General features: G+C 50.5%; 1 protein-coding gene across 1 annotated transcript; it reads left to right on the forward strand.

The window, feature by feature from the left end:
* Nucleotides 1-12,387: 12,387 nt before the first annotated feature.
* LOC146862958 (uncharacterized) lies at nt 12,388-13,773 on the forward strand. The gene has a single exon (XM_085643133.1). It carries the CDS (start codon nt 12,388-12,390, stop codon nt 13,771-13,773), a length of 1,386 nt encoding a protein of 461 aa, XP_085499259.1.
* The last annotated feature ends 1,843 nt before the right edge of the window (nt 13,774-15,616 follow it).

Here is a 15,616-nt window from a genome sequence, read left to right on the forward strand (position 1 = left end):
AGAGGTCCTCTATCTTAATGATTGGGGTTATCATACACCCAGACATGTGGTCCTTGAATGTTGCCGTTTGGCTTTGACTGAGAATTTTTTCCAATTTAATGATGTCCTGTACAAGCAAACCCACGGTACCAGCATGGGAAGCACATTTGCGCCGAGTGTGGCAGGGTTGTATGTGCACCATTTGGAAAAGCAGAGTATTCTCCACCAACACAATCCTCACATTGAACATATTAAACTATGGAAAAGGTACATAGACGATGTACTGTTGATTTGGGAAGGCAATGAACAGGAAGCGGAAGAGTTTCTTGTTTGGCTTAACCAACAAGACCCGTTCCTGAAATTCACCTCCTCAATGAGCCGATCCACCATGGTCTTTTTAGACCTTAATATATCAGCACAAGACGGACGTCTCCACAGTACCACACATTTCAAACCTACAGCAAGGAACTGCCTGCTGGTATATGACAGCTTCCATCCTCGCAGCCTTAAGGACAACCTCCCTTTTGGCCAATTTCTGCGCCTCAGAAGGAATTGTACTACAACACAAGACTACAACATTCAGGCAAAGGAACTATCAGAAAAATTGATACAGCGGAATTACCCACAACATCTCGTATCCAGATCCAGGAAAAGAGCTCTCAATAACAATAGGGAGGCTCTTTTAGAGCCTAAAACCGTAGCCATACAGGATGAGCCAAGAAGACAAATTTGTATTACTACATACAATATTGCTTCCAACTTGGTTAGCAAAATAATCAAGAAACACTGGCGCACCCTGAACAGCGGGGGCCTAGACCTACAGGTACCCATGTTCAGCCATCGCAAAGCACGCAACTTAAGGGATCATCTTGTCCATACACGACCAATGATAACAAAAACCGCAGGTCCCCAACGCCTGCTCCAACCCCTACCAGAGGGCCATTTTCCATGCAGTAACTGCAGTGTGTGCCATCTGACCAAGGTTACTAAGACAGTGGAATGCAACAATGGGATAACCTGGAACCTTCGGTCATTCACTAACTGTAACACAACAGGTGTTGTTTACCTAATAACCTGCGTTTGTAATCTGCACTACGTAGGCATGACCACCAGGAAAGTAAACACCCGAATGATCGAGCATCGTAGTAGTTTCAGATGCAAGCGGGATAACACAAAGATGACCACACATTTCCTGAAAAAACGCCATACTCCTAATGACTTCAACTGGGTTGTCTTAGAACACATCAAGAATCATCCCAACATAGAGAAACAGCTATATGAGAAGGAACAACGTTGGGTGTTCAAGCTACGTTCGGACGACAGGGGTCTCAATGATGACATACCCTGGGGCCAGTTCACTTAAACAACAATCACTGAAACATTTGCTGATTTAGTTTTCTATTTCCATCAAGATAACCTCGTATGTTGGTATTCATTATGATAATATCTACGTTATCCCATTAGCTAGAATTCCTCCTTCCATTCCCTCTATCTGTGTCTCATTGGTGGCCACTATCTTTAAAGCCCCACAGCGAATTATCTCTAGCACACATTTGGAATTAATTCCTCGTGACCATTAATCCTGTTCGCTTCCCTTCCCAATATGGCGGCTTCCATCTTAGCCCTTCCCACTGACCCAGGTCGGAACGGGTCCTACCTGTCTTCTTATCATAGTCCGATTTTTCCTCTTAATATTAGCCTTATCATTGTGCAGCCCTCATAACCTAATTTTATTATTTTTTAGCGATCTAAACCACCGGCTGGACCATTAAGTCCGTGCAGAAACGTATTTTGATACTTAATAGTATCATGACGTTCTGTTTCACCCCTTTCCAATATGGCGGCTCCTCTTGCACACCGGCATTTGAAACCTGCCTTTTTCCATTTCTATCTTTAGCCTTGAGACACGCCCGCAAGCACATAAAAACATTGCGGCTACGAGGACACGCAAGCCTGAGGTTTGGCTTTCATTAGGTGTCAGAAGCATGTGGGGTTCAACGTACAAGTAAGTGCTGCCTTTCTAACCTGCTGAATGAAGCGCGGAAACCTTTCCTTTTTTTTTTTCCCACACCACGCTGGGCGATCCGTCAAGACGGAACACGCCGCTTTTCCTTAACGATCTTGAATCCCTTCGTCCATTAGATGTACGAGATCTCCGCATCCCCTCCAGTGACCATGAGGCACAGTGTTGCTTTTTCTTAAGTAGGTTAAATGTTTTCTGTTGTATGTTATTGTGTGTGTTTAGTCAGACCTAATAATCAATTCAATTCCAGCACAACCTTTCCAACACCACGCCGGCATGGAGTGAATAATTGCATCCCTTCTGTTTTTCACTTAGCGGCACGCCAACCAATGAAGTGTGCATTCACCTGTGTGTAGTGTGTTCACATCTTTATCGACTACTACGTATTACACTATACGCATATTTATGTATGTATTTATTCCAGCCATTAACTGTGATTTTGTAATTTACAGATCAGTGTACCAACGTACATAACGTATGTATATATTTTAAAACGCATGCCTTACTATTGTGGCATCACACTTATTTCACCTTATCAAGGTTGACTAGGAGTGGCAAGTTTCTTGACACTGGGCTGGTCCCAGTGTAGTCCTGACGAAGAGCTGGGGAGCTCGAAACTAGTTGACTTCTTAATATGCTAGGCACACCTTCCCATCATAGTTAGGGTCCCTTGTCATATTACCCCGTTTTTAATTTTTTCAGCTTAGAGCACCAATAAAGTTTATTTCGTAGCCCACTAGCTGATTATTTTAATTTTCCCACTCCACCACAACTTCACTCACACCACACATAGTCCACAAAATTTTCAGTGCTCCTACATAACACCGCAAGTCGCAGCACGCCTCAGTCCGTAGAGGACTGGGAGGACCCCTATGATGAAGCATGTCACCGTGGGGAAACCCTGGTGAGTGAGGGGACTATAGAAAGAGATAAGACTTCCCTTTCAGATAAAGGTGTCTTTAAGGATCAAATTGTTTCCTACACCTTCTGTTTTTCCCAGTTAGGTTCCTGTCTATCTGACTTGTTCAGGATAGTCTTGTTTTGCTAAATACTTTGAATGCTTCCCACACCGCAGAGTATTGTGACACTGAATTTATGTTGCGTGGGAAGAACTATTTTATCTCGTTCCAATTCAGACCGGAAAGCGGTATCTAATAGGGCATTCACAGGATGCCACCACAAATGATATGACGAGTCCTCGCATGGGGGGTGAGAGTCAGCAGTACAGGGGAGTGGTCAGAGTAAGTGCGGGGTAGGTCCACTGATTGGGTTAGCCATGATTTTAGACCCCTGGACAGCAAACACCCATCAATGCGTGACCATGAAGAGTGTGCTGTGGATAGGCAGGTGTCAGTTGGGTGCAAGTATCTCCAGGCATCTATCAATCCGTGTTCCATAACGATGTTTTTGAGATGGTGTTGAGCGTGTGTGCAGTGGTATGGCTGCGGATGTGACCTTTCCAGTTCCAGATCTGATGTAATTTTAAAATCTCCACCCCATACTATATGGGTGGATCTAATATCCAGGACTTTTCCCCAAAATATTTGAAAAAATTCAGGGTCATCAATGTTGTAACAGCCGAAAAATGTTATAGATTGGGATGCCTAGTTTCCCCACATGAAACAGTAGCGACCGGCGGGTCAGTTTGTGAGCCCATGGCAGTGTAAGGAAGATTATGTTTGATTAGTATTGCTGTGCCCCGTGCGTAGGTTGAATACGAGGAAAATCAGCGGTGTGTTGCCCATCGGACTGCGAATGCAGTTGGTGTCGAGGGGCCAAGATGCATTTCGTGTAGCATAGCGCAGTGTATGTTATGTCTATCTAAGTATGCTAGGATATGCCTGCGCTTGCAAGGGTTTCTGAGGCCACGCACATTCCATGATAGGATATTATAGAGAGCAAGACCACTGACTCACCGTCGGTGAAACTGCTCTCCCAACCTTGGAGCTCAACCATTAAGCAAGGCCTCTCCGAGCCCTGCACTCCCATAGTGTTGATGTTCGAGGCCCTCCTCCACCCGCAGCTTATACCTGCGCCTCATCCCTGGTGGTCCAGTCGACCTCTGACTCCTCTCTCTTGCTCCGCTTCTGCCCCTTTCTGCTCCGTTTTCAACCTTCAGCTTTTCTCACCCTTTCACTCTCTTTAGCACTCACTTTGTACTCTTTATATCTTTTTTCTTTTGCTATTGCCTGGTTTCCCCCCCATTTTTCTCACCGCTGAAGCCCCCGTGGTATGCCAAAGGCAAGCCTGTCTTGGCCCGTCCGTGACCCGACCGTGACCAGCGCCAGGAACCCTGGACCTCCGCACCGCCAACGCTACAACCCAGCGACACTCCACACACTCAACCCAGGCCGCAACAACAACTGCAAGCTAGCATCACCAGTCAACACCCACGGAACCTTCAGCTGTCACCACTGCACCTGCAGCACTGCCAGGAACACAGAACCAGCAAAACCCGCCCGCAAGAACATTACTGAACCGAAGACCCTGCAATGCATCCTCCTCAACGTCCGATTACTCCACCAACACGCCACTGAAATCTGGGACCTCCTCGAAGGCACCACCCCGGATGTAGCATTCTTCACTGAAACCTGGACCAACACCATCTCAGGACCGGACATCGCCATCGCCATTCCCCAAGGATACAAGATCTCCCAGAAGGACCGCCCCACCAGCCCGGGAGGAGGAATCGCCATCATCCACTAAACCCCCCTTCGGCTGAGCAGACTCTACGACAAGCCCACAGACCTGATAGACACCTACACTTCAAGATACAGTCAATGAAGACAACCAACACACTGAACCCTCACCAGCCACCCCTGACACCCTGAAGCCAATGATTGACAACTGGATGGCCCTCACCACCTAAGACACACTGAAGACGATGAAGTCAAACCACTCCGGGGCCCCCACGGACCCCTGCCCCCATCACATCTTCAACAGAGCCGCCGACACCATCGCACCCATGCTCCACCACACCATCAACCGCTCCCTGGCGAACGCCTCCTTCCCCGACGACTGGAAACACGCTGAGATCAACCCCCTTCTGAAGAAGCCCTCGGCGGACCCCACCGACCTCAAAAACTACAGACCCATCTCTCTGCTCCCGTTCCCAGCGAAAGTCATCGAGAAAGCCATCAACAGCTAACTCGCAACTTTCATCGAAGAGCACAACATCTTCGACTCATCCCAATCCGACTTCCAAAAAAAAACACAGCACAGAAACCGCCCTCCTCGCTGCAACAGATGACATCTGCTCCCTACTGCACAGAGGAGAAACAGTAGCCCTCATCCTCCTCGACCTCTCAGCGGCCTTCGACACAGTCTCCCACCGCAACCTGACACCCAGACTCCATAACGCAGGGATCCGGGACAAGGTCCTCGACTGGATCCACTCCTTCCTCTCTGGCAGAACGCAGCAGGTCAGACTCCCTCCTATCCTCTCGGACCCTACACCAACCAGCTGCGGAGTCCCCCAGGGGTCCTCCCTCTTCCCCGCGCTCTTCAACGTCTACACGGCTTCACTCGCCCCCATTGTCAGAACCCACGGACTCAAAATTGCGTCATACGAAGACGACACCCAACTCATCCTCTCCCTATCCAACGAACCCGCCACAGCAAAACACAACTTTCAAGAAGGCATGGAAGCTGTCGCCAAATGGATGAAAAGCACCTGCCTACACCTCAACACCGACAAAACAGAAGTACTTATCATGGACCCAAACCCCAACGCCTGGAACAACACCTGGCGCCCCCCCGCCCTTGGAAGCCCACCCACCCCATGGACCACGCACGCAACCTTGGAATCATCTTAGACTCCGAGCTCAAAAAGGACCGCCTGATCAACTCCATTGCATCCTCCTGCTTCAACACCCTCTGCCTCCTACATTAGACCTTCAAATAGATCCCCTAGAGCACAGAAAGACCGTCACTCACGCCCTTGTCACCAGCAGTCTCAACTACAGCAACGCACTCTACGCCGGAATAAACAAACACCTCACCCGCAAGCCACAAAACATTCAGAACACCGCCGCAAGACTTGTCCTCAACCTGCCAACACACTGCCACATCTCCCAGCACCTGCGCACACTCCACTGGCTCCCCATCGAGGCTAGAATCACCTTCAAGATTCTCACCCACACACACAAAGCCCTCCACAACACCAGACCAGCATACCTGAACAGCCGACTCAAATTTCACGTACCCCGAAGGACCCTACGATCAGCCCAGCTCTCCTACGCTGTGGTCTCCCACACCAGAAAGACCAGATCGGAAGGCCGCTCCTTCTTCTTCCTCGCGGCCAGAGCCTGGAACGCCCTACTGCTCCACCTCAGACAGACAATAACACTCCCTATCTTCACTAGAAACCTCAAAACTTGGATCTTCGACAGACCCCCTCCTTGATGGCCTGGAACCTGCAACCCCAACCCCCCCAGCGCCTTGAGACCCTTATGGGTGAGTAGTCACGCTTAACAAACTCGTGATTGATTGATTGATTGATTGATTGATTATAGTCAGGGGGACAAGACGGTTCACTCTGGGTGTGTGCGCTAAATCTCACGTGTGGTGCGAAGATTATGTTCTGTGCCAAAGTTAAGTTGGTCTGGTCAATTGTGATCATGTTGTTGTCTTGTGCCGTAAATGTCCCTTCACTCCTGCCCCCTCTCACAACAGCAGCCCAATCCTACTGTGATGCGTGTTCTCCCCTTACTCCCTACTAAACGATAACTGCATCCCCAACGGAGGAGCACATACTAACTGCTTCGTCAACAAATATCCAGATCAAATTAGGGAATACCTTCTGGGTAGAGTCAAGAGGGCGACTGTACTCCCTCCTCCCACATGTCCAAGAAGACCAGATATACTTCTGGGTGGAAATCAAGGCAATAGTTCCAGTTTTCACCATCATGTTATTTTTGTTGCGTCTCTATCTGCATGAGCTTCGGTCAAGTGAGTTTGTACCTGTCAGCTTTCATCTGAGACTGTAACTATGGATGCCCAGCAAGCACAATCTAATAAAGCCTTCATTAAATGTCAGATAGGGCGGCAGTAGATCTGGTTGGGCTAGAAGAAGAGTTATGTCTAGAAGTCTTTTTGAGCGTGGACTTGAGGAAATCGTTGACGTATTGGGGGTTAGTGAAAACATGCTGTTTGCCTTGGTGCGAGATTCCTAGATGTGCCGGAAACAACATAGCATAGGTGATGTTCGCCTGCTGGAGTTTTTTCTTTACGGGGAGAACTTTTTTGCGAAGTTCCTGAACCGCAATGGTGAAGTCCAGATAAATGGCTACTTCCGCACCTCTCTCGCCAGTTGTGGCGCCATATCCCAATCCTGGTAGTATAATATCCTAGCGGTACAAAAGGGGGTGGTGATGGACGGAGCATCAGAACCAATCAAACACTCACACCCAGTCAACAGATCTGGGTTTGATCCATCACCGTTCTTTAGCCCACTCTGCCACCCCAGTTCAGACATGGCCATATGCAAATCAGTCTGACCCTGTGCCTCATGGGAACAGTCCAGCCCGAACTGCCAAGCCATGCCTTCCCTGGACCGGAAACAAGCTTCCTAGGACTGGTTTCTGGCATTTCAGCCGTCTTCAGCCAGGCTTGCTTGAATCCAGTGGCAAAGTGAGCAAGGGACTCACGTCTGAGCATACCCTGCCAACTTGTGGCGAACAAAGCGGTACAAAAGGGGGTGGTGATGGACGGAGCATCAGAACCAATCAAACACTCACACCCAGTCAACAGATCTGGGTTTGATCCATCACCGTTCTTTAGCCCACTCTGCCACCCCAGTTCAGACATGGCCATATGCAAATCAAATCAGTCTGACCCTGTGCCTCATGGGAACAGTCCAGCCCGAACTGCCAAGCCATGCCTTCCCTGGACCAGAAACAAGCTTCCTAGGATTGCCAACTTGTGGCGAACAAAGTGGTACAAAAGGGGGTGAATGTATGACATTGTTCTGCATTCTGTCCATCAATTGTTGTTTTTGCATTTGTCACCCCAAGTGGGAAGGGTATGCCCAGACGTGGGTCCCTTGCTCTCCATGCCACTGGAAATCAAGCTATCCTGGCTAAAGAGGGGTGAAACCCCGAAACCGGTCCTAGGATGCTTGTTTCCAGTCCAGGGAGAACCTGGCTTGGCAGTTCGGGCTGGACTGTTCCCATGAGTCACAGGGTCAAGACTGATTTGCATATGGCTGGGTTCAAACTGGAACGGCATTGTGAGCAAAAAAACTATGGATTTAGGCCCAGATCTCTGTAATGGGGTGAATGTATGACATTGTTCTGCATTCTGTCCATCAATTGTTGTTTTCTGCATTTGTCACCCCGAGTGGGAAGGGTATGCCCAGACGTGGGTCCCTTGCTCTCCATGCCACTGGAAATCAAGCTATCCTGGCTGAAGAGGGGTGAAACCCCGAAACCGGTCCTAGGATGCTTGTCTCCAGTCCAGGGAGGACCTGGCTTGGCAGTTCGGGCTGGACTGTTCCCATGAGGCACAGGGTCAAGACTGATTTGCATATGGCTGGGTTCAAACTGGAACGGCATGGTGAGCAAAAAAACGATGGATTTAGGCCCAGATCTCTGTACTGGGGTGAATGTATGACATTGTTCTGCATTCTGTCCATCAATTGTTGTTTTTGCAGTATAATATCCTAGTCATTATCGGCCTTGGAGGAGCTCCCGGCGGGGGTCGGTTGGCCACCGACCTGTGCGCTTTTTCCACTATTAGCAGTGCAGAAAACGCTTCTCTGCCGAACAGTGTGGTGAGTAGGCGCTCAACATATTCCTCCATTTTGTCCGTATTTGTGGACTCAGGCACACCAAGAATCCTAAGGTTGTTTCTGCGTAATCTGGATTCTAAGTCCTCATTTTTTGCCGCTATCACTTTCAAAACCCTTTCCATGTTTAGTAGTTGCTCCTTTTATCAAGTGGAGGTATCGTGCAGGTCTGAGATACGTTGTTCAGCATCCTTGAGGCCCTCGTCATGCTGATCTAGGTTGTGTGTAATATTGTCCATACGTGTGCACATGGTATCCATTTTGGCCTCTATAGAGGTTAGGCTAGATTCCATGATGAGGAGGAGTTCTTTTAGATCCTCTGTCAAGCTGTGTGCACCTGTATTAGATGCATCTGTCATGTCACTTTCCGAGTCCGCTTGCGTTCTGGTGGACTTACGAGCTTCAAATGGCAGTTTAGTTTGTCTCCCGTCAGTCTTCCCCATTCCATCTGCTTTATCTTGTGTAGTCCAGTTGTCTATTCTGGATCTTGCTGCAGGGGCTGGGTGCGGGAAGTTCAAAGGTATATTTGTTTGATTCCTGATTATGTTGCACAAATGTCCCTGTATAACATTAGAGGTTCTGATTGCGCTTTGCACCCTGTCTTCTGTGTTATTATGGGCTGTCAGGCTGCTGCCATATGATTAGGGAGTACTTGTTCCAGTCTTGTGAGCTTGTATCGGTCTTTTGACATTGTGTAGGGAAGGCGATGGTGTCCGTGTCTATCCTCAGCTTGCCAGGGACGCAAATCTGCTGGAGTCAGGTTCCGACCTTCGAATTGCGTGTATGTCACCCCTCACCCAGTCTGCCGGGGACTCAGAGGTGGGTTCACTCATGCTGGTTATAGGTTACTGAGGCACTCAGCTCTGGGGTGCTAATTGCGCCCCATTGTGCGTTTGCATAGTGAATTGTCCTGGGTGTCTCTAAGTAGAGACAGCACTATTCGGCCTCACATGCAGGGTGATCTCACGCTATTATCCATGCAATAGCAGAGTTTGTATCAGCTAGCTATTCGCGCTGGAGGTTTTGTTGGTTTTTGCTACATGTTCATACTGGAATCTTCCCTTCAGTCTCCCTGTATATTAAATTAAGTTATGTTTCACACTGCGTCGGTGTTCATTGTCAAGGCCTTGTGAAGAAGGCGGTCTGTGGGTTGGGCCTTGGGGTGATCCTCGTATGCTCCGCTCTAGCTGGAAGCGAACAATCCGGGATGGCCACAGTGCCCCTTGCCTTGAGTTTTCTGTGCTTGCCTTTCCTCCCACGACTGATCTCTCCCATGTGGCGCTCGCTCTATACTGCAACGTTGGAGATTGATCGGAGGTCACGGGCCTCAATCAGGAATCGAGGGTGGGGGGGATACTCTCTCTCGGCCACACAGCCCACAATCAACAGTATGGGCAGTAGTGAAGAGGTCACTGGCCAGCCCCCTGGAACCGGCCAGTGCCGCCACCGCCTGATGACTTCTGAAGGGGGGGAGTGATCTTTCCCATGCCTCCCAAGCTGGTCTGACCACCTGGTATGGGTGGCTCTTACCACAGTGGTGTCGCTGCTTGTACGATTCTATTTCAGCGTAGCCTGCAGTTGAGGGAAGGCGGGGGCCGACAGAGCCACCCACAGTTCGGCCACACCACTGGCACCGGTTGGGCATCTCAGGCAGGTCTTCCCATTCCCAGCTCGTTCATTGGCCGCCTGACGTTTTGCCTTGGTGCTCACATGCGCCGCTTTCTTTGCCGATTATGTAGCAGGGGAGGCAGCCTCACCCGTGCTGGGTCCACCATCTTGTAGTGGCTGTTTCACACTTCGGATGCTCTGTCCCAGCGGCAGCGGCAGCTAGATGATATGAGCGTCCACCATCTTGGGATATACCGGGGCGCAGCGTGCTTGAGTTTACTGCACCGGAGAGGTAGTTCTACAGGTTTCACTGGCGTTAAGTAGTGCCGGCAGGTTTCCGATAACATTTCATTCCAATATTTCCTTTGGCCTCCAACATATGGGCAGGATATTATTGTGTAGGCCTCCTGAGCAGCAAGAGCCTCACACAAGTGCAGCCATCTTGCCTGTGCGCCCTCTAGCGCCCTCGTGTTAGATAAAGTTCCTTGTGAGTAATGTAAGCTGGGGTTGATTTGCCTAGAGCCTGCATAGAAAATTGTTTTCCTGTACTTGAATCATGATTTGCCCCATAATGGGGCCCATACAGTGCAGCTGGAAGGCATATACGTTTATATATTTTCACAATTTCTCTAATGGGTTTGCTGCCTATTTTGACAAATCTAAACACTGCTTCAAAAGCACTGATGAATTTTACATTTGTAGTTTTAGCGTGTGGTCACCAATGTTCTTCCTGCAAAAATAGGATACCCAGATAATTGAACGTCTTCACTTGCTCTTGTTTGTGTCCTGCTGCAAAATATGTTTTGCCCTTGTTTTTCCTCCTGCCACAGACCATAGTGTATGTTTTTGTTAGATTCAGTTTTAGGTCTCTGCCCTCCATAAAAAGGCCGTTTGTTGTTCGAGACTACAACACCTTGTCAACTGCATATAATAAAATGGGGGTGATGCATGAGCCTATTCTGGGTGCATCTGCCTTTACCCCCTGTAATAGACCATCCACAACGGGACAAGGATGCATCCCTGTCTGATTCCTCATGTTACCCAATTTGTCTGTGCATTTCCTATTTTTCCGAAAATGTGCAGCAGCTGTTAGAGATAGTGTGACGAGGGGGAGGCGGTGAAGGACCCCGGGGGCACCAGGCCGCTACTGCCGGTACTGACTCTACTCACGCCCAGGAGGAGGTGCTTGAAGGACCCAAAAGCGCCGGAAGTGAACACAGAAAGGAGAGACTGGGAGGAGCGGAGCGAGAAGCAGCGCGAGGAGCGGAGCGAGGAGCAGAGCGAGACGAGGAGCGAAGGAGAGACAACGGCAGAAACCCGAGGCTACGCCGGGAAGTGCCCCGAGGAAGGTCCCAAGGACGAGGCAGCCGGGACCCAGGAGCCGGGTCCCGGCTTCAGGCAAGTAGCGGATAAGACCGGGAGGGCCCTCGTGGGTTGGTGGCACGTCCACATGTCCTGCTCAGGACTATAGACCCCCACCCGTAAGGTAAAGAAGGGACAGAGTAGGGGCGGGCTTTCACCCATCTCCAGCGGGACTCGCCTGACGATAAGGGTCCGGGGACGACGGAACGTTAAAAGCCCATGCCTTAGAGGGAACAGGGAAGGGTAACCCCAAACACCTCTAAGCCGGTAGGGAGGAAAGGACGGATACTAATCGCCCGCTGTTTCTTTTTCTCCGAGGGGACGCCTGGCAGGACCACACCCAAGGAACCGAGCGGCAGCGACGCTGAGAGGCTAAAGATGGCGGAAGAGCCCAGCGGCAACGCAAAAGACCCCTCCCAACCAGAGATTGCCCTTTCTGGATCCCTTGTCCTGTAACCTTGGACAGCTGTCCGGGGAAACAATAAAATCACAAATCAAACCCCAGCAGTAGACACCTCTGATCTGTGGGGCGGGAGCGTGACAGTGGTGTCAGAAGTGGGATCCAGGACCGATCCACCACGCCCGACTACTTGTGCCCCTGGTCACGGTGGAACGCTCCCATACCACCATGTCGCAGCCCATAGGCTTGAACGACATGCTGGCCCAATTGGCCGAAGGACAACACCATTTGCAACTGGTCGTGGAAGCCCAGTCTACGGAAGCCAAAAAGGACAGGGAGATGTTACAAGAGGCCCTACAAACCCAAGCGGGGCTCTTGGTACAGAATCAAGCCGTCCATGATACTGCTATCCAGAAATTGACGGACACTATTGCCAGCACCAAGGTACATCCAAATGTCCCCAGCTCCATACTACAAAAATACAGAACCGGCGAGGATCCGGACTTCTTTTTTACGAACTTCGAGCGGGTGGCGAGCACGGCCCAGTGGCCTATGGAACGATGGGGCCAATACATCGCCCCCCTACTGTACGGCGAGCTTCAAACGGCCTACCAAGCCGCTAACCCCTCTGGTACCACGCCCTATGATATTATTAAAAAAAACATTCTGGAACGCCTCGGCTGCGATCAGGAGCAGTATTGTAGTCGGTTTCGAAAGGAGAAATGGCAACCCCAAGACAACCCCCGAGTGTTTTACTACCGGATACAGGACCTAGGGACTCGGTGGCTTCAGCCCCATACGAGTAGCAAGGAAGAGATAGTGGACAAGGTACTGTTGGAGCAATATATCGACGGTCTCCCCCCATTGACCAGGGCCTGGGTTAAACAACATCCCAACCTAACCGTACCCCACACTATAGAACTAGCCTGTGCCCACCAACGGTCACCAGAAGCCCGACCCTTCACCCTCAGAATTCCCACCTCCATCATACACCGCTGGAGGGCAACCGTCCCTAGCCCTGTTCCCTCAACCCCGCGCCCTCTTCTTGATCCCAGACTCATGCCTCGATCGGAAGGGAAAGGCGGTATTCAGGGACCCCAGTGTTTTCATTGTGCGGAATGGGGCCACAACTCCCGCAACTGTCCACAGAAGCCCGCTACAATCGAACCCATGGAAGTCGGATACACCAAAGGCAGGGTGCTATGGGCCGGAGAGGGTGAAGCGGCCTATCGCTTGACCCTTAAGGTGAATCAGACCGATACCCGGGTCCTCGTTGACTCGGGGTGTCGTCATTCAGTGATAACGCAGGAACGAGTACAGGCCCATCAATGGCTAGAAGGGGAAGGAGTGGTCGTTACGTGTGTATATGGGGACCAGAAACGCTATCCTGTGGCTAGAGTAACCCTGGAATACGGAGAACAGATAGCCACGATCCGAGTAGGGGTCATTCCACACCTGGTCGAGGACATGATCATAGGAACTGATTACGAGGACTTCTCTGCTCTCTTATCCAGGGCGATAGAGGAAAGAGAGACCCAACGGTGGCTTATGGAAGCCCAGTTGTCAACTGTAGACCTAGAGCCGGGGGTGTGCAAGACAAGGAAAACACGTTGAGAAAAGAGAGAGCAAAGCCGGATCACGGTGTTACACGGCCAAGCTAACCCCCCTTCTACCCTCTCGGATGAGGAGGAAGAACCAGGACCTACCGGCAGCTTTAGGGCCGAACAAAGGGAGGATCCAACACTGGGACATGCATGGGCCCGGGCCATAGACGACAAAGACGATCAGGTAGGCCCCTGTTTTGCGATATCAAAAGGGTTGCTATATAGAAAAATAACGAAACCCGATGGACCACTCCGACAGCTCCTGGTACCCATACCGTTTCGCACTCAGGTTCTCTACTTAGCCCATAACCAGGCGGGAGGGGGTCACTATGGTAAAGAGAAAACGGAGGAATACCTCTTATGCTGATTTTATTGGCCCGGGGTCTTCTCCGACATAAGGCGGTACTGCGCCGCCTGCGCCAGATGTCCAACCCCCCTCACATACCCAAAGCCCCATTATACCCTCTTCCAGTGATCGACGTCCCCTTTTCCCGGGTGGGAATGGACTTGGTCGGTCCCCTTATCACCTCGGCCTGGGGGTATCAGTACATCCTGGTACTATTCGATTATGCGACCCGGTACCCGGAGGCCTTTCCCCTTACCAGTATGTCCACGAACAGCGTCGCCCAAGCCATGTTGACCTTCTTCAGCAGGGTGGGGTTCCCCAAAGAACTACTCACTGACCAGGGGACCCCGTTTAGGTCAAAATTGATGGCTCAGATCTGCTCCCTGCTAGGGTACGCCAAATACACACCTCTGTCTACCACCCCCAAACAGACGGCCTGGAAGAAAGATACAACCAGACCATAAAGACCATCCTGAAAAAAACAGTGTCAGAGACGGGACGGGACTGGGACCGACAACTACCACTAACATTGTTCGCCATCCGAACACATACCCAGTCCTCCACGGGTTTTAGTCCCTTTGAATTGGTTTTCGGGAGGAAGCCCAGGACCCTAGTAGACATGGCAGCCGAAAGGAGGGAAGAAGAGGAGGACGAGAACAGGGCTCTACTCGACTATGCGACACAGCTAAAAGATAAGCTTTCTTCTCTCTGGGACAGGGTGAGGCACAATTTAGAAGCAGCCCAACAGAAACAAAAAAAGCATTACGACCGACAAACCGTTCTTCGACAGTTCACGGTGGGTGACAGGGTCTTACTCCTCCTTCCCTCTTCTGACAACAAACTTCTGGCCCGCTGGCAGGGCCCTTACGTTGTGCTTGCCCAAGTCACACCCGTCACTTATCGTGTAGCCGTACCCCACTCAGGAAAAAGGGGACAAATATATCACGTTAACCTGCTAATGAAATGGATCGCTGATCCCGATGACAGGACCCAAACCCCTACAAACCTGTTTATTACTGACAGCAAACCACTAGAGATACCCTTTCCCGAGGCAGGTAACACCCAAAACGATAGGGACATCCCCAAAGGGTCCTGCTTGACACCAGTACAAAAAACCGACCTCCAGTCCCTTCTCGACTCCTATTCAGACGTATTTTCGGCCAAACCCGGGACAACTCACCTCGTCCAACACGATATCCTGACAGAGGGGGCCAGCCCGATCCAACAAAAGCCTCATAGGATCCCCGAGGCTAGACGACAAATAGTAGAAAAAGAGGTAGTGGATATGTTGGGGAGCGGAATCATCGTGCCTTCCCACAGCCCTTGGTGTTCCCCTATTGTACTGGTCCCAAAACCCAACGGCACAGTACGCTTCTGTGTAGACTTTAGGCGCCTTAACAGTATCTCCCGCTATGACTCATACCCCATGCCCCGTGTCGATGAATTCATAGAGAGGTTAGGGACGGCCCGATACATTAGCACGTTGGACTTAACCAAGGGATACTGG

Source organism: Triturus cristatus, chromosome 2_2 (assembly GCF_964204655.1).
Source record: "Triturus cristatus chromosome 2_2, aTriCri1.1, whole genome shotgun sequence".
Taxonomy (NCBI): domain Eukaryota; kingdom Metazoa; phylum Chordata; class Amphibia; order Caudata; family Salamandridae; genus Triturus; species Triturus cristatus.